The sequence below is a fragment of the Neovison vison genome, chromosome 3 (genome assembly GCF_020171115.1).
Source record: "Neovison vison isolate M4711 chromosome 3, ASM_NN_V1, whole genome shotgun sequence".
NCBI lineage: Eukaryota > Metazoa > Chordata > Mammalia > Carnivora > Mustelidae > Neogale > Neogale vison.
In genome coordinates this window covers 23,355,576-23,374,867 of record NC_058093.1, presented here as the reverse complement: position 1 = coordinate 23,374,867, position 19,292 = coordinate 23,355,576, and the positions used below count along the sequence as shown (strand labels likewise).

At 40.2% G+C, this 19,292-nt stretch overlaps 1 protein-coding gene across 5 annotated transcripts in view; it reads left to right on the top strand.

Annotated features, from left to right (window-relative positions):
• Positions 1-1,539: 1,539 nt before the first annotated feature.
• Positions 1,540-19,292, top strand: part of ERBB4 (erb-b2 receptor tyrosine kinase 4) — a 1,164,558-nt gene continuing 1,146,805 nt past the window's right edge. For all 5 annotated transcript variants that reach the window (XM_044241525.1, XM_044241523.1, XM_044241526.1 and 2 more), the window contains exon 1: positions 1,540-2,402. In XM_044241525.1, the coding sequence (XP_044097460.1) occupies positions 2,321-2,402 (82 nt within the window). In that variant the 5' untranslated portion in view covers positions 1,540-2,320. The remainder of the gene's footprint in view (positions 2,403-19,292) is intronic.

Genomic DNA, 19,292 nt, shown 5'->3' with positions numbered 1-19,292 from the left:
AAAATAAGTAGTTTTCATGAAAGAGAGGTGTTTGAGCATCATCACCAAGAGCAGAAGCAGATTTAAGGAAAGGAGACTGAGAAGAGATTGAATGAAAGGAAAGAAAATAAGAGAGGGAGGGTGATAAAAATAGAAAGCAAAGATAATCCCAAAGAGCAGCCGTGTGCACAGTTCTGAAGCAATCAGTACCACTCTGGTCAAGTCACCATCGTCCGTTCTGGGTTTAGTTTCTTCAGGCACCAGGCTGCTTCTGGGTGAAACAGCATTCTCAGCTTGCTTGGCCTCCTCTCTGGGCCTGTGCCTTGCTGTGGGCCTAAGAAAGGGAAGGCTTTAGGTTTCTGGGATGAGGCTGCTATTTCTCTCTGTTCTCAGCTCCATGAAAATTCTTGAGGGACAAGGCTACAGATAAAAGATGTGGGGGAGGGATGGGAAGGTCTCAAGTGAGAAGTGAGGTGGCTTGATTTTTAAGGTCCCCTGATACTTTTTATTTATATATTTTCTGCTTCTAGAGAAACATAAAATGTAAAATAATTCATACATAGAATGCCTGTGCAAATAGCAAACCAATAACCTACTACCCCCAGGAGGTGCTGGCCTCTGCCCAGCATACAGTTTCAGAGCTGTAAAAGGCAAGGGATATGTACACTGATATGACCCAATCTCGGGATATATATATATTTTTTTTTAATCAAGAAAGGCAAAGGAACTCTTATAGTTAGCAATAAACTGGGTTTTGGGGAGTGTGGACTTGCTGAGTAACAATACAGAAAGAGCCTAAAGTTGGGTCCACTGTAGAATAAGTCTAATCATCTGTGTTGGTTATGTCCTGGCATGGCCTTCAGTTGAACACATTGAACAGCTGAGGAGTGGGACAATTTCTAGGCTTGTAGAACCACATGCATAGCTTTGGACGAGAATCTGCTCAATGGCAATGACCCCCAAACCAAGTTATCCTAGAGTCCAAAGAAAAGGTAAAAAGACAAAGTCTGAAAAATCAAAGGATGTAGCTATGCAAATGTGGTCAGTTTGGGAGGGTGAGAATGATGGGCGAGATGGCATAGTTGGGAAAACAGGTGATTATATTCCCAGGACCACCTAACCACCAGAGGCTACCGGTTGCTAAACCAGTAAATTATTTTGAATGTGGAGCTCAGGAAGGGTTAGAGAAGGGTGAAGGCCTTATGCTTGAAGCAACGTTTTCTTTTCTTCTATTTCTAGGTCCAGTCTGTGGATGAACACGGTGGGACAATAGAGAAAATGATTTTCTTGTAAAAAAAAAAATACACACACACACACACACACACGTATATATATACACCCATAAGCCACTCTCTGGTGGTCTCCACACTCCGCAGGCCAGCTGTCTCGGGCCTCCGTTTCAGTCTGTTGTCTCGGGTGAGCCCTTTAAATCCCGCTTCCCCCGGCCCCCACCAGCACGCGCCCGCTCCCAGACAGGTGTTTTCCCAACTCCTGAGACTGAGAATTTTGGGGAGTATCTGAGCCAATAAGATCTCCCTTTAGGGTGGGGGCGGGGGAAAAGGCGGGACTAGTTGGGTCAGAGCGGGGGCGGGGTTTTCGCGGCTGAGCAGAGCCAGCCTGGTTGCGTGGAGGGTTGTTTTATCCGCCCCCCCCACCTTTTTTTTTTTTTTTTTTTCCCCCAGTCCCGGAGTCTTATTAATTTCTCTGTGGGGCTGCAGCTGGAGACCGCGGAGCGTTGGAAATGACGCTCGGAGCTTTAATTACCGCAGCCGCCGGACAAGTGTGAGGAAAGCTGACAGGAAAAAGAAGGACAGGATCGGGGGAGAAGCGAGAAGCTTCCCCCCCGCCGCCCTCCCATTCCCTCCCAATTTGGACTGGAGGTGCAAGGAAACTGAAAAGGGAGCCGAACATAGCCCGGCAGGGGGGAGAGGCCGGAAACCTACCGCCTCTTTGCAATCAACTTTTTTTGGAAACCTTTTTCCCCCTTCCTTTTTATTGTTGACCAACCAGTGAGAGAAAGTGAGGAGGGAGCGAGAAAGCAAAGGCTCACACGGGAAAATAGCTGCACAGTCCGGCCCGGAGCCCCAGGCGCACACACTCGAGCACACTCCCACACGCGCACACCAGCGCGCACACTCACCCCCTCCTCCGGTCCCCGGCCCTGGACCCGCGGGCGCTGACTCGGTCGCCCCGGCTCGGAGCGGGTGCACCGCGCAAGTCGCGCGCGGGTTCCCCTCGCGCCCCCAGGCGCGCCTGGCTGAGGGATCTCCTCCGCGTGCCCGAAAGGGGATATGCCATTTGGACATGTAATTGTCAGCACGGGACCTGAGACTTCCAAAAAATGAAGCTGGCGACAGGACTGTGGGTCTGGGTGAGCCTTCTCCTGGCGGCGGGGACCGTCCAGCCCAACGCTTCTCAGTCAGGTGGGTCGCGCGCGGTTCCTTCTCGCGCTCAGTTGTTGAACCTGCTGCCGCGGGCTCGGCTGCGCCCGGGTGGCTCCCTCGCCCCTTCGCCCAAACAGAGACCCTGTGGCTCCCAGGCGTGGAGGGAGCACGCCACCCGGGCCTCTTCCTCGCGCTTCCATTCATCCCTCTTTCTATCCCCAAACTTAACCTTTCTGTGTACCTGTGTTTTGTTTACCGTGATAGGTCACTCTGCGACCCTGTCCCTTTTCTCTTCCTCCTCAAACCCCCCCCTCCCTTTTTTTCTTTCTCGCACGTTTTCTGTGAGCCTAAGCGGGATCCCTTCTGGCCCCGCCTGTTGTGTGGGACATGGGGGACACAATTCCCGAGTTAAGAGGAGACGGTCCTCCGGCCGTCCGGGCCCCCGAGAGTAAAAGCTTCCAAGAAGCGCTCGCCGCCCGGGCTTCGAAAGGGCTGAAGTCCCGGGCGGTGTCAGCGGGGCCTCTTGAGAGCGGGAGGGCTGTGGGGCGTGGGGCTCCGAGAGCGGCGCTTTGCACCTGTGTGCGCTGCCGGAGGCCGCTGCGTCCCCTGTCGCCCGGAGCATGCGGGGGTCAGACTCGACTTGAGCCCAGCCTGGGCAGCTGGAGCGCGGCAGGAGGGCGCGCCTCGGCCGGAGGGCACAGAACTCCGGGCCTCCTACGCCGGCGTCCCGGAGCCTTCGCCCCATTGACTTGAGGGAGCTTGCTTGCCTGCGTGCTCTCTTTAAAAAAAAAAAAAAAAGGTTGTGTGTGTGTGTATGGGGGGGGGGGGGTGTTGACATACTTGAGCCGGGAGCCCGGCCTTCCCGTCGGTTGCTGTTTGGCTTCAGGAAGAGTTCTTCCTGTAGTTCAACTTGCTATTGGCCGGAGTCCCTCCAACTTCTCTGTTGACTGCCCGGCGCGGCTGCCGAGCCGACCCGTTGCGCGAATTGATTTAACCCGAGGCGGGCGCAACTGCGCTGCCACTGTTTGCAGGAAAGCTTGAGCCCCAGGTAGACGGACTTGCGAAAGGCTAATTGACCCCCGAGAGGCAGCCGGGTGGGGCTGGCGCACCGCGGCGGGCAGGGCTAAGGACAGCACCTGCCGTGCGAGGTTGCTCAAAGTTTCTGACACTTGAGTTTCCTGGGGATGAGAGTGGGACAGGAAAGGACTGAGGACCGGTGTCTGATGCAGCCAAAGGTGGCCTTTTGGAGAGCGGGGGAGATTTCCGGAACCATCCGGGGCTGGTCGCGGGAGCGTGGGAGGCAGCTAGAGGAGATAAAGCCCCCGAGAGTGGCGATAGGAGAGTTTCAGGCCCCCGGAGGGTGTCCTTCTGACCTCACCAAGAAAACAACGCGCTGTGGTTTTTCCCGCTCCGCCCCCGCCGCCTACCCCTCCTCGCCTAGTAAATAACAAGTTAACAATCCTTTGAGCCTTTTAAAATGACCTTCGAATGCCACCAGTGTGCGCCGTTTGTACTAGCCTTTTGCACCCTCCCAAATACTCCGAAATTCTTCATGCATACCAGGTCCCGCGCTCCAGCCACCTCCGGAATTACACCAACACGGACTTGAGATTCCAAGCGGCCTCTTAGATACATCCCTTTTTATCTCCCTCCCCACTCCGAGTCCCTTCATATTTTCCCTCAATGGGTTGATTATGCACATTGACCCATTCAAAAGCATTTGCTACCGACATGCAGACTTAGCCGAGAGGAATTTCTACGAGGCAACCTACTGGGGGCTGTCTGGTTCAGCCTCAGCCACTGGCGGACCCGGCTCCGAGTCCGCGGCAATTTGGTATTAACTGTGTGGCGCAGGGTTGAGCTATGCCGAAAAGCCCTTTTCAGAATTTCTGCAAAGAATGTAATCCAAATTAGTTCTGCAGCTGTCCTCTTCCTCGTCTCAGGCGACACCGCCTCGCGCCCTCGCTGGTCTCTTCTCGCTTCCCCCCGCGAATTGTCAGACCCACAAGTGAGCCCATTTAGAACGCGAGGATTAGCGTGCCATTGTTGTTCCGTGTGTGACTCTGTACTTGAAATTCTAGGGGCACAAAGGCGAGTCTCACTTGTTCAAAACACAAAGTGATCTAGATGAAAGGGCCGCACAAAGAAAAGCTCTCGGGTGCATCCCTAGTATAATTGCAACACGCATGCTAAGGTGATCCACTGGAAACTGCAAATGCCCCCGGGGACTTCTTTTTTTCACCCTATCCCACCCCCACCCAGCCGCACCTGGCAAGGAAAGTTCAGCTGGGTTTAATATAGTGCTTTTGCAAAACCAAGTTACTGTCTGGAGTGTGAGTGAGGCTCTGTGTGTCTGTGGCTGTGTGTGCGAGGCTCTGTGTTCCCAAGTAAATACATATTGCGTGTCTCCCCTCTCGCGGTTAGCAGTCAGTAGCAGTTTGGAGGAGTTTGTTTTGGTCCAAATGAGAAATTAAGTGCGGATAAGTAAACTAAGCTGCCAGAGGGCGACAAGATGTTGAGTGAATTGCTTTTAGATGAAACAAATTAAGGAAACGAGGGAAGACAATCTGCTTCTCGCATTATTAGACACGCTTGGAGTTCAGGGGAAAGTGGCATATTTTTGAAATGCTAATTTCTTAAGAAGCAGAAGGAATGCACCTTATTTACTGCTCTATGTGAACAGAATAAAGATCCGGGTGGGGGGACCATTCCTTGTATAGATCTAAGATATTTATTAAAACAATTGTAATGGAAAAGGATCTGTTTTTATTTTTTTTTTCTCCTCTTGCTTGGGAAAAGAAATCAGCTTTAGAGAAGACAATTTTTAAATGTCTTAAGAATTTTGTCTTATTTCCAGTAATTCATTTTATCTTGAAATAGTGTATATAGCCAAAGGCCATTTATATGACTATTATAAAGCCTTTACCACCAAAAGAGATAACTTCAAAAATCATCTTTTCCTGGCATGATTAAAAAATAGTATCTACCTTTGTATTGAAATGCAATATATAATATTGAAGCAGTGCTCTTACATACCTCAATAGATATGGGATAAACAAGTTCAATTTCCATTTCTTATTTGCAAGTAACTTAGTTCTGCTTTTCATACTATAAAATAACACAGATTTTTTTCCCTATATATTTAAGAGAGATCTTCAAACTTAAGGTCAGTTTCTATACATTTGAGAAGAAAAAAGTTAATAAAACTTAGATAAATGATGAAAAAGATCTTAAATACAAATACATAAATACAGGAAAAAGAAATCTTTCTTACACGTGTTTACTGTAAGCACACCCACGGGATATACTGTTTTATTTTTTTTCTTCTCTTAGTTTTGAAGTTCTTATGTATGTAAAAAGAATCATTTTAGAAGAAGGTATTTTTTCTTCAGAATGTTTCTAAACCAATTTATACCTATTATAACTGCAGATAAATTGAAAATACTATAATATGGACTGTTAGGATAAAATTGAATGACTGGTTGTGTCATGATTCCTCATCTACTGATTTCTTTCCCATTTAAACTAAACTGCTTTTATTCTAATCATTTGTGCATAGAAAAATCAATTTTTAAGAAAATCAGTACTTAGCGCTTTATGTATTTTTTCATTTAGTCATGGGAAATGTGTCTTAATTAAGAAATTACATTAGAATATTTACCAGGGCATGCACTTCATGGAAGATTTATGTATTTTTTACACTAACCTGAACACACTAAGTTTGCATTGACTGATTTTTAGAGTTTGCATTCATTTGAGGCAAAAATCATATTTCCTCCTTAAAGTGGATTCAAATATTTAGTATTCATGAGCTTTCATGCCTTTAGTTCTTAAATAGAGGTACTATTTATCATCTGTCTTATGCATTCACCCTTTCCATTACTGTAGATTCTTTCTTTACATCTTATTATTTATTGAGTTTACACATGTGAATATATATATTTTCCCCTCCACCACCAAGTGTATTCTTTTTGTGTGTGTGCCTTCCCAGCAACCTGCCACTCAGCCACTGCAGGAGTCCTCTGAGCCAGTTTTCATTCTTTCTTTCTGATAAATCTGATATGGCTGGTTGGCTGGACAATTGCAACCCATTCCATTGCGCAGATTTATTCCTGAAAGAAAATAAAAAGGCATCGATCCAAGATCACTAGCACATCTCAGAAACCCTGACTCCAAGGCCAGATCTTTCTACAGAGAAGTCCCTTCTTCCCTCTTTCTCTCTTTTCCCCTCTTGACCAAGGATAGAAGGTAGACTACCCCCTTTTAAGAAATACTAGGGATGTAAGGAATTATGCTCTAAATATTCTCTGAAGCCTTGTGATTAGAACCACCTTAGATTAATGACTATGCAAGGTGCACATTTTAGATAATAAATTGAATGAGACTGCCTTAAACATTGCAGTGCTTTAAAGTGGTGTCGTATTTATATTATTTCAAGCCAGTTATTAAGAAAATTTAAGATATTAAAAATAGCAACAAGTTTTTGTTTTATTTTACAGTGTTCTGCTGCTGTTGGATTTCTATGTGTAATTTGTAAGTGCCCAAAACATAAATGAAGCAAATGATCCAAAAAGATGTTCTGTTACCTGCAACCTTGTTGGCACTTGCTGCTTGATTTCACCCTTTTGAGAGATACTGCTTTATAAAGATGTTAATATTTACATTAAAATTAGCTTATACATTTTCAAACCTACAGCTGTTCTACAAAAATTAATTGTCAAGCATATTCCACTGTTATCCTTTATAATGATCTGAGTATGTATTCAGGGCAGAATCTAATCATATTACAAGCTTTTCTTCAGGTTATATCATTTTAGGAATGTTCTACCGTGTTACATTTGACCATATGGAACAAAACTGCATCTTATCTAACACTCATTTTCTGGATTATTTTAAATATTGGGCACTTGGAGTAAAGCCATACTTTTCACGCTTTCTGACGCAGTTGTTGACTGGAGTTTATAGTTTATACTGACAATTCCTTAATTTTCCTTATTATTACTTTTTAATGAAAAGGTCCTACATCGATGTTTCCTGAGCCTGTAGCTGTGCTACCTGCTTTGAAGGACACATTAACTGCCCGTTTTGTGGTTAAGTTTGACATAGGGCATGGCTAAGTGCTTTCAATCAGGATTTCTACATTGTGGGGACAAATTCCTCCAGTTTTTTATTAATACCTTGAGCACTCACTCCATGTCTTTGTGACTTGGCTTCTGTGCCTGAGGGGAAAATGTATGTAATATACTCTACTTGTCCATTGTATAGCAGTTTTCTGAAAACTGGCTTTAAAGTCTTCCCTAATATTGAGATACATTCCAGTAACAAGTTAATTGATATATTTAAAAGTGTATGCACATGCATATATAAATAAACACAATGTAACATAATGTAAACTTTCAGCAGACTACCTCTATCTGAAGAAAACCTTTTGGTCATTAAACCAAAGCATTTGTACTTGAAATCCATTTCCCCAAAATATTACTTTTCAGAATTGCTCTGTGGTCTTTTTAGATTTCATTGTAGATGTCTTTTTCTCTCTTTCTGAATTCTTGATAATTCTGACATATTTATTATACAAATTGGCCTATTTTCCAAATCTTTATTCAAAGCTTTAAAGTCACTTTCTTGTTTTCATAATTGACACTTAAACTAGTGATTTCTATTTGTATTAAATTTTTTTGTATTAATTTTTTAGGAGGGAAGAGAATGGTCTCACTTTTATGACAGGTGAAATATATGCGATTGAATTGTAGAGTGGTTTTTTTTTCTTTGAACATATAGTAATTGTTTTACAGTGGTTTTCATTTTAAGTGATTATTCTGCAGGCCCGTTGCTTTGCACAAATCCAGGGGGCAGCAGCCACATAGAATTTAATGGGAAGAGTGCACACCTGAACTGTGTGTTGCAATACAGCAGCCCTGCTGTTGTGTGATGCTACAGGGGAAAGCACTAAAAGTTAGAAGAATTGGATTCTGGTCATACAATCATTTTCTAGGTGATCTTGGGTTAGACTTCTTGCTGCGTGTCTCAGTTTTCTGAGTCTCTATTAGGGTGGCTAAGGTGGTAACCTAAATGGTTAACATCTTGAATTTTGAAATAATTCAGTTAGACAGTAACATGGTGTTTAGAGCTTTTAGAAAGAGAAATCCTTTGGTTTTTTAATTAATCTTGTTAGTGGATTTCTTTTCAAGTGAATTCACGTGTGTAACCCTGGTATCTAAAACAGGTAAAGGGTGGGGGCTGTGTGTGGGGGGAGAGCTGCTTCTCTTAAAGCTGCAGCTAGATGATAGCTTTGTGCTCCCTGACTTTGTCACTCCCCCACTTTCCTTCCACTATTGCCTCCACTCTCCTGTGCTTACTTCACAGAAATCTAGCACTAGTTAGAAGCTATTTCGTGCAGTCTGATAATTTTTTAAGTGAGGAACCTGTAAGCATGCAGAAGTGAGGTGATGTAAGGTAGCTGGAAGCTTCTGACACCAATATCATTTTCCTCGACTCATGCAGAAGTACTTGAAAATTCAAGTTGTGGACACTTAAAAAGATACACAAATACAAGGTAGTTTTGCTTTAAAAGAGAATTGCAAAGTTGAAATGAAAACAAATGGATCAGAACTATAGGCCTAACTATCCTACTGAGAAGTTCTTTTCAAGGGGAAGACCGTGGGATCATCATCATCCTTAATTTATATTTAAGAAATAATCACTGATTGTTTTTATAGCTTGCCACACATTCATATTAAAAAAAAGAATCAAGGGAGTGTTGATTCTGAAAGTCACCTAAGAGCATCTGCACTGTTATCTGTTTATAGTAGCGCCTTCACGGTTTTCTTTTACCTGGGACTTTATAAAGATGACCAAGAAGTAGAGAATGGTTATATCTCTGTTCTGTGTTAAGCAATATACAAGTTTAAATAAAATGGCTTATAAGGAATAGACAGTGAGTTTGCTGGTTAGTTGGTGGGGACCCTTAACCAGCAAATCCTGGGGATATTTCAGATTCTTCCAGGCCCTTCCTTGGACCAAGGATCTTTATTTTTTCTACGCTTTATTGGGCTTGCTTTCTTCAGATCTCTGCTAAGATCGCAGTTATATTCTTTGATTAAGTATATAAGCTAAGCTTTAAGTACTAAAACTTTATAAATGTATTTCTGTGGCACATTTGCCTCCTTCTAGAAGATGCTGCCTATGGACCTTGTTACTTTGCAGTGTTGTTGATTTCGCCTTAACGCTTTCTGATTGTCTCTGTCTTTCCGTTAAGTGCCAAAGCTTTCTGGGGTTTGATCAGCATTTTCAGGGGCCATAGAGACAGAAGGGAGGTTGGAAACTTGTTTTGACAGGAAGAGTCACTTCCTGTTAGGAATCTGAGATGAAAATGAACCCCCCGTAAAATATTAACATAGACATGCCATGGGACTTCCTGTGCGACATCATTAAACCTCTCCCGTGAGAAATAGCTCGGGGTCATTACTGTTAATCATGTTATTCCCAATATTGTAGGGGTTAGTGAAGCATACTAAACACCGGCAAGAATATGCAAGACTTCGTTTCTGAGTCTAGGAAGTTAGAGTGATAGGTATCAAGGCTGTATGAATGTTTATATATGTTTCATTTTAAACATAGTGTAAAGGTGCTTAAAGAAAACACAATGAATGGTGAAATAAGCACTCATGTATTTCCCACAATGATCAGACTTGTAAATAATCAGTTTCACCTCCATTTTTACTACTCTTCTGACCTTTACTGATGTCTTGCCCATATACATCCTGTATAGGTGAACATTGAGGTTTTAAGCCTTAAGGATACAAATGGAGATTCTAAACCTGCTTTAACTAGATGCATCTCCTGGTTATCGATGGTCTGCTAAGGATATCTCATGGTTAGGCTGGTTAGGACTGAAAAAAGTGGCAATAGACTCTCCAGGTTCTGTGACTGTATCTAGTGTAGTTAGAGCTTCAATAATAAGTAGTACAATTCTCTATTTCAGGATGGTTGCCATCACTAGCAGGGGAATGCCTAATTGAGGTCATGGATGGTAGTGACAATTTTGCTTTAGGCGAACTCTCCTTTTACTAAAATCTGTCTTTGTCATTATTTTGTATTCTTCCCTATAGGATTAGAGAATATGAGAATATGAGTTTCTTTCTATAGGGACCTAAGAAAACCAAATAAAAATAAAACAGAACAATATTTCTTTTAGTCACACACTTTCCATTTTCAGGAGTTCCTTTTGTCCTATCATGTTGTCTAGAACTAAAGCTGTTAAACGCATTTTGGTGTTTTTAAAAGGGAATTCGATTACATAGCTTATCAAAGCTTATTCCTGAAGATTTTTGTTAACCTCATCTAGTGCTTAAAAACTTCAGAGTAGGGCTATTTCAAGACCCTCTGTACTGGTCCCCTTGCTGATGTCCTCTCACTGCCAAGACTTCACTGCCAGATGGCCATCTATAATATATTTTTATTAGCCTACTTTCTATTTGGAAGCCTTCAATGGATTCCTATTGTAAAGTTCAAAGCCTACTAAGATAGTGTTCAGATTTTTAAAAATCCATTCTTAAGAGTTTTCTTAAGATGTATCCTAAGAACCACACTGACCTAGTCCGTATTCTGTAACTGTGCCTTGCTTGTTGTCTCTGCGTTTGCTTTGCCCCTTCCTTGGAATTCATGGCTCACTTGTGACTCTGCCTGTTCAAGCAGTTGAATCTTTTCAATTCTACCTTAAATCATACCTGTTCATTACATTTTCTTTTCACTGATTAGCCTATAATCCTTATCCATATCTGGCCTTTACTCTTGAGCCACAGTGTAGTTTCAACTTTTTAAGAGCGGGAGTTTTTATGCCCTGCGGAGACAAATGCAGTGCCACATATAAATATTTTTTAAGTGAAAAAATAACATACATTTGCTGAAACAATTTTAAGCTCATTCCTGGGTGGCTATTATTTGTAATTAAACCATATAGTGCACAAAGTAAGCTGTTCTTAAAACATAATTATAGAATTCTTAATAATAGATATTAGACATGTTTATGCTGGGAATTTCTTTAGTTGCTTTCTTGAGCGTCCTAGGATATTTCTTTCAATGGATTGTTTCCAAGAATATATCATTTGCCCCCATTCCCATTTTTAGAGTCTGTTCATAATGTGGTACAAAGTATTTCTGTTGGTTTTATTTTTGGTGAGTTAAATATATGTGAATACCATTCTTAAATGTAACTTTTAGTGGCCCACTATTTTTATGTGTCATTACATTGCTATTTCTTATCTCCTGTTTAAAAATTTTAATAAGTGTTTAAGCAGTGAGCATGTACTGATTCTTCAATATATTTCAGGACAGTGTTAGGAACAGGAGGACCTATAAGACTAAGGTGTCAACTTTCTCCTTTCTTTTAAGGAAGGATAGATGAGGCCAATAAAGCACAATATAAAAAATACATTACTAAGTAGTTTTCCAAACCTTTGGGAGGCACATTTGCCTCCAGAGAGATGCTAATAAGTATTTCATGAAAAAAGAGTTCCAGACAAAATGTGATATTTTCTATACCTAGATATATGCGATAATACAGCTTTGTTATAACAGATTTCTTAGTATCCTAAAATAGACAAATAGACCTGTGCCTACCATTTAAAAGGTGTCCTATGAAGAAAGCTCTTCAACATAACTAAACTGAAAGGTGACTGGGATTCTTTCAGCTGTTCTTTAAGATGATCTACTCTGCATTCTGAAAATTGGTGAAATGATTATAGTGTTTATAGGGTCAGATTCTATGAGTGAAAGATGCTCGTCCAAACATTTCTTCTTCAATTACCAGGTTCTAAGAAGGTCAACCATTCTAGGTCACTGCAGCATCCTAATTGTACCTTAGTTTATAATGGCTTGAAAGAGTTAATATAACTTTTGAAATTATCTAACAGTCGGGAGAGTAATCTGTTCATGAGAGACTTGGACGTGGAAACGTTAGCACTTCTGTCTGAATTCTCCTGTAACTTTCTTGATTGTTTTTCCTCTAAGAATTCATGAGAAGAGAGTTTGAGTCAGGGGTTATTGTTCCTACTTTGTAGATGAGGAAATAGAGATATAAAGAAGTAGTATGTGAGGGTGAAGCCCGACTGGTGCATTAGTTGGTATGATTACCTGTCTGCGCTGTCCTGAGGACCAGTTGGCTCTGCCTTCTGCTTAAGTGACAGAAGCTAGGGATGCCTCTCAAAGGCACGGCCCCTCCACTGTACTTACCACACTGTGTGAGAAGAGGATGTTTAGCACACCAAGTCCTTCTGCCCTCGGGTCAGCAGTTCTTTTTGCTTTCCCTGTAGTCATGTGAAGAAACCTGTCCAATAAATCCTTTAGGTTATATTGTATTTCTCCTCCTCTGATGGATTCTCTGGAGTTCTTTGTATTTTGTATATTAAAGGAAACAATCACGTAAGCTTTGTCTTCTTGAAAAAGCTTCAAAACAGAGGTATATCCAAAGTTTTGGGTCCTGCACTTATACGATTTTGGGAACTTCTTTTAAAACAATTCAGAAATAAAAATGCAAATAAAAACAGAGCCTTGGAATGCACCAATGCAAGAGAGGGTCTCTGAAGCTGAAACAAAACAAAACAAAACAACTTTATGATAACTCTTCCTATATTTAAAAATTATATATTTTAAGAAACAATGTCATTCCTCTTTTACTAAGAACTTTGGGTGTAATTTTAATTATTTTTTTTCTACTGTATGTAGTTGGTGTCCACTGTTAATGAAGAGGAACACATTGTTTCAAGAAAAAAAAGACTGTAGTAAAATCACACTGTAAAGCACTTCAGTATGTCTTTTGGTGAAAATATGTGATACATACCGGCAATTTTCAGAGTATTTTCTGTAAATATGACTATGCCAAATCCAGGTATATATCTATTTTCATGATATCATATTTTTAAGTATGGGTCAGGTAATACTGTCCCTTGGACAGTTCTATAGTTTATAATGTGTGATTTAAAGGAGTCTTGTAGTTTTGGTATGTAAAAGTTATATTACTAAGGCCCTTCTCCTTGAAACATATAGCTCATTGAATTTTTAATCATTTGTTATTTAGCATGGATAACAATCTGTCGTTGACTTTAACCCTCTGGCTAAGTTAAATGTGGCCATTTTAACTACAGTAGACATTATTACTAGCTGTGAATGAAACCGTGCATCTAAATTAAAATCAGTACTCAGTTCAGATATATGGCAATATTTTAACTAATATATTAACACATTTAAGTAGCAATAACAGGATTGGCACTTCAAGTTACAGTTTTACTATGTAAAAATATCAACTGAGCAGTTAATAATATTTCCCAGTTGTTTAAACTTCAAATTTAGTAGCCCATTATTCCTGGTGATACAGTGAAACCTCTAAAAGTGTACTTAGAATTAACAGAAACTGAAGAGATTGGTATTCCAGTATCATTCTTTAGTGACCTTTTTTTTTTTTTTTTTTAAGTACAGGATGAAATTTGAAAGTATAAAAAGCTCTAAGATAAATTGAACTAGACAAAACATTTTATGCAACTGTTGGTGAAAGGGGCATTAGTTATTTCTGTGCTTACTGTATTGCTTGTGGCCAGAATTAGCACACCATGAGCCAGAGAAAGAGATAAGACAAACAATGGCACGCAGCTAATTTTGTTTAGCAAATTTAGATCTGATACATGCTATTGCCCTCCTACAAGGTGCAGTCACTCTTTGAAAGGTGCAGATGAGGTTTGTCTCCCATAGTTTTAACAGCTTTCACTCAATATTTATAGACTCTGTAAAAATAAATTTCTGTAAGTACCATATTTCTCACTGGCAGAAGGAGCACTGTGAAGGTAGATTTATAAATGGAAAAAAAAAAAAAAGGAAAAACAAAAACATTTCAATTGTTCCAGGTCTGCAAAGAATAAAATATGTCAAGACATTCAAATTACCTTTTTTTCAAGGGCATATACAGTCAGTTTTGGGCATTCAAGGATTTTGACTACATGTGAGTGACTCAGAAGTCCCATTATTTTATGTGATTTTGTGATTTGAATCTGGCATGTGGTGAAACTCATATTCTGAACTAGTAGTCATTCACCTGCTATATAAGCCAACATGATAGTATTCACTGTAATTATCAGGAAGTGGTTATAAAACAAAAGAAGCAAGAAAACCAAACTTTGTTTTTTGTAAAAATAGTGCCACCATGCAAAAGAAAATAAATTTTAGTAAAATTTCCGAATGAGGCTGATTTGTATGAAAAAAAAAAAAGTCACAAAATGCGTTACACTTGATAGAAGCACGAATAAGAGAAAAGCCGGGAGTCTCTACAATTATATCCATAATTTGGGACTATCACAAACATTTCTAAGTCTTTTCTAGCACAGTGAATTATGAGGTGTCTGAAGGTTATAATGTTATTTATATATCTGCTAGAACTTTGTCATGGCTCAAGACTACATTCTCCATAATCAAGCTCACTATAGAGAATAATTCTCACATTCATGAATTGTTCATCTCATCATATTTCCAGTGGTTATTTCAAGGTTAATTTTTGTCAGACAGCTTCTCTCTTGATTAAAGTCGGTAGTAATTGTATATGTGCTGATATAGCACATGAAGGTTTTAAACTAAAGACATCTTTGATTTCATACCAAGTCAAGATCAAATGCTTTCAATGCTTCCTACTCACGTATGTGAAAAATATTGTTTATTCTTAATTTCGACTAAGACTGGGAAGACTTTTCTTTGGTATTTTCAAAATCCTGTGAATCCTTGTGTCCTTTAAGCATAGGAGCAGAGAAGTATTTATCATTACTAGGACTATTATTCAAGTGCTATGTTCCTTACCATTTTACTGATTGTTAAAATATTGAAATACATTCTTTCTTGATTGGCTTTCCCAGAACCACCCCCACCCCCTCTGTCACCCCCTTCTCAGAGTTTCCTGATCAACTAAGGAATTAATAACCTGGCACAATCATGGACCTGCCTGTTTCTGTTCAGGCATTTGCTGTGATCCATTCTGATGTGTTTTTTTGCCATTATGGTCACTAATAGTTTCCCTATTACGCTTACACATTATAAAAGTTTCGCCATACATTTTTAAAATAGTAGTATATGGGGGCACCTGGGTGGCTCAGTGGGTTAAAGCCTCTGCCTTAGGCTCAGGTCATGATCCCAGGGTCCTCAGGAGGCAGCCTGCTTCCCGCCCTGTCTCTCTCTGCCTGCCTCTCTGCCTGCTTGTGATCTCTGTCAAATAAATAAAATCTTAAAAAAAAAAAAAGTAGTATAAGAATAGTACCATACTAACTTTGCCACAATTGAGTATTAGCTAGTTTGAAGAAGGCATGGTTCCATCTTAAGTGTATAATAGCACAGGTGCTTTCTTATTTGACTCGCAATTTGAAAAGAAAGGGCTTGAAAATTATAGAAAGGATGTCATTTGCCTACATACTGAATTCACCTAGGAGAAAAATCACATGAGGGAGGCAGGCCAAAGGACTCAAATAAAGTGGGTACTATGAATTTTCCTGAGAATGGATGTGGATGATGCTGTGGCATTATGTGTCTATAAATTGGGGTGCTCAAGAATCACAACCGTTTGAATTTGTGACTGCTATAATTTATGCGATAATAACCATATTACATGCTTGTATTATTAACCAGAATGAATAGTTATCTGGCAAGGTGCCATCTATCCCATGTGTGTATTAAGTCACTTAAGACATGGGAGTGTTCCTTGGAGGCACCACACATACTATCTTCATTTCTGGTAGGTAAGGAGAAGAAAATATCCGATTGAACATTTTATATTTGCATAGTTAAAATGTAATATCATGAAAGAAATTGTGAGTATCAACTTCATTATGATACTCTTGGTAATTTAGATTTGGACATGTAATTTACTTATTTGTTTTTTGCAAGGAAAACTGTGTTACAACAGAATAGTGGAGTCCCATTTCCCTTGAAGAGTGATTAAAGAAAGAAGGAGATGCCAAGTATGGAAAAGTGGAGGCTCGGGAAGGGAGCGTGATAACCATCTTCAAAAGTTAGAGGGCCGTTACATAGAACAGGGATTAGCACTGTTCTCTGTAGCCTTGGAGAACAGAAACATTAACAGCTGTTTGAAATTGTAAGGCATCAGATTTCGATTGAACACCATCAAGGAGTTTCTCACAGTTAGAGCTTCCCAGTGTTGGAATGGTCTGTCCTGGGAGGTAGTTTCTTCATGTGAGGGGTGGTGAGCTCTGATTTAACTTTCTATGATAAGGAATGAACGAGGCAGCTGAGGAACAACTGGTCATGTTGTTGGGGGTGGGGTGGGGTTTGGGTTCAGTGACTTCTGAGGGCCCTTTCCACCCATAGGGTGAGGTCAAATACAAGTACACAGTGCCCAGATATCCTTTCCGGGTCTCCGACAAATAGAACCAATGAAACCCAAACTCCATATCTCTGTGGCTAGGAGTCCCATGGGGATGCTTTTCTACCATCCTACTACCCTTCATTAGATGGATGGATCTATGAAGGATCTTTTAAAGATTTGTTTTCTTATATATAAGATACTTTGCTTTCGTTTTTTTCCAACAGTCTCTATATTAGATATTCATACCTCTGAGCAATGTACTACCACAAATAATTCTCCATTTAAAAAATTGTACAGGGGCGCCTGGTTGGCTCAGTGGGTTAAGCCGCTGCCTTCAGCTCAGGTCACGATCTCGGGGTCCCGGGATCGAGTCCCGCATCAGGCTCTCTGCTCAGCGGGGAGCCTGCTTCCCTCTCTCTCTCTCTCTCTCTGCCTGCCTCTCCATCTACTTGTGATCTCTCTCTCTGTCAAAGAAATAAATAAGAAATCTTTAAAAAAAATTGTACAATGTGGAATAAAAGTCTACAAACTTACAATTATATGTATTTCATTATGCTCCTGGTTTTATGTCACTAGGTATTTACAAGACCATGTCTAACTGGAGCAGAGGGAGAAATGCATAAGCAGGTGGTGGGGCATGGACAGAGCAGGGAGTTGGAAATCTGCACCTCCAGGTGTGAGTGGAGGATACAGTGTGGAGAAATAGCAGCGACAGAGAAGCACTTTCCTAAAGGGATTGAAAATCAAAAGGTGGTGAAAAGATGAAGTTATGTGTACATGCCTCACTTAGTTACAAATAAAGTAGATCTTTATTAGCTTGGAAATACTTTACTTCAAGGCCTTTGACACTTCAATCTCTTTTACTACTACTTTTGAATCTACCCTGTAAAAAACACGCCAACTACAATTTTCACTTTTTTCTTTTGTGCCATTCTTTTAACATTCTTTTAGGCTTTCCTGATAGGAAAATGGCATTCCTGTCCTGTACTACCTTCTGCCTTACATTGTCCTGATTTACCACCTCTTTTCGCTGGAGGCCGTCTGTATCCATTATAATGCCTCCTCTGCACTGAGCACTGTGACTGCTGGTACTCGCAATGCATTATTTCAGTGTTCCCTAAAACTTGCAAGGCATGTGCTATGATCTCCCATTTTGTAGAAAAGGAAACTGAGACTCATTATATAATTGGCCAAAATCATAAACCCAATCCTCAGCAGGGACAGTATTTAATAATACACTTAAATATTATTGAGAACACTTCAGACTTAGATTTTGGTTACCTATCTTTAAAGAGACAATGAGGGATGCCCGGGTGGCTCAGTTGTTAAGCATCTGCCTACGGCTCAGGTCATGATCCCAGGGTCCTGGGATGGAGCCGCATCGCGTAGCATGGCGTTGGGCTCCCTGCTCAGTGGGAAACCTGCTTCTCCCTCTCCCACTCCCTTGCTTTTGTTTCCTCTCTCACTATCTCTTTCTCTGCCAAATAAATAAATAAAAATCTTTTAAAAATTAAAAAAATAAAGAGACAATGAGTGAAGATAACACACTCAGCAAAAATAAGTTTTTATAAAGCTTCTATCTAGCCATGGTCCTCTTAATTAACTTTTGTCTGGTTTCTTATTCACTTCCCTGGTCTCACCACTGTGTGGACTGCTCTGAGCTCTTACCTTTTCCAGCAGCTCCCGGTCCTCCTGTTCTTACTTTCTGCTGAATATCCTCATTGGATAGACTGTATATCTATATCTATATCTATATCTATATCTATATCACATATACCATATACCATATATACCATACATATATACCATAGTGTCTCCAACTCAAGATGTCCAAAATTTTACTTTTTTCTTTTCACAGTTTAGTATGCTTTTCTTAATTGTTTTTTTTTTTTTTTAAAGAAAAACACAAGTAACTCTTCATTGGTAAAAAAAAAACCAAGGAATCATAATATTTTCCCTTTATTAAAGGCCTATATGTCAGGAAGTTAAGCATTTTTCATACAATATCTCACCTAAATTTTACAACATAGACATTGCTCTCCTCATTTTACAGGCAAGGAAATGAAAGAGTAGAGAAATTAAGTAGTTTACCAAATGGTACACACCTGTGCAGGTGATGGATTTGTGATGCCTCAGTTCCTCTTATTTTCACATTGTCCAAATTGTGACATTTTTATATATGAAAATAAAACTTCTAAGAAGGATCTTGACAATATGGATTAGTATTTTAGCCATTTTAGGCCATTTATAATTATTTTACTTGCTGTCCATAATAGTTATTTCCTAACCAGGTATATATGTGAATATGTCAGACTTAGAAACAAGGTCAAATATATTAATAATATATGCTTCTTTTCTACTGTCATATCATTTCTAATTGTAATACACACAATTTCTAATAATCTCATAATTTTATAAGCATACTAGACTGATCAGTTTAGTCCACTTTTCAAAATGATAATAGTAAAACATTGCTGAGGTTCAATAGAGGTACTTAAGAATTAAATGGCCTGAATTTGAGCCCTAACCATATAAAGATGGGTTAATTACTTAAACTTTCTAAGCTTTGGGTAGCT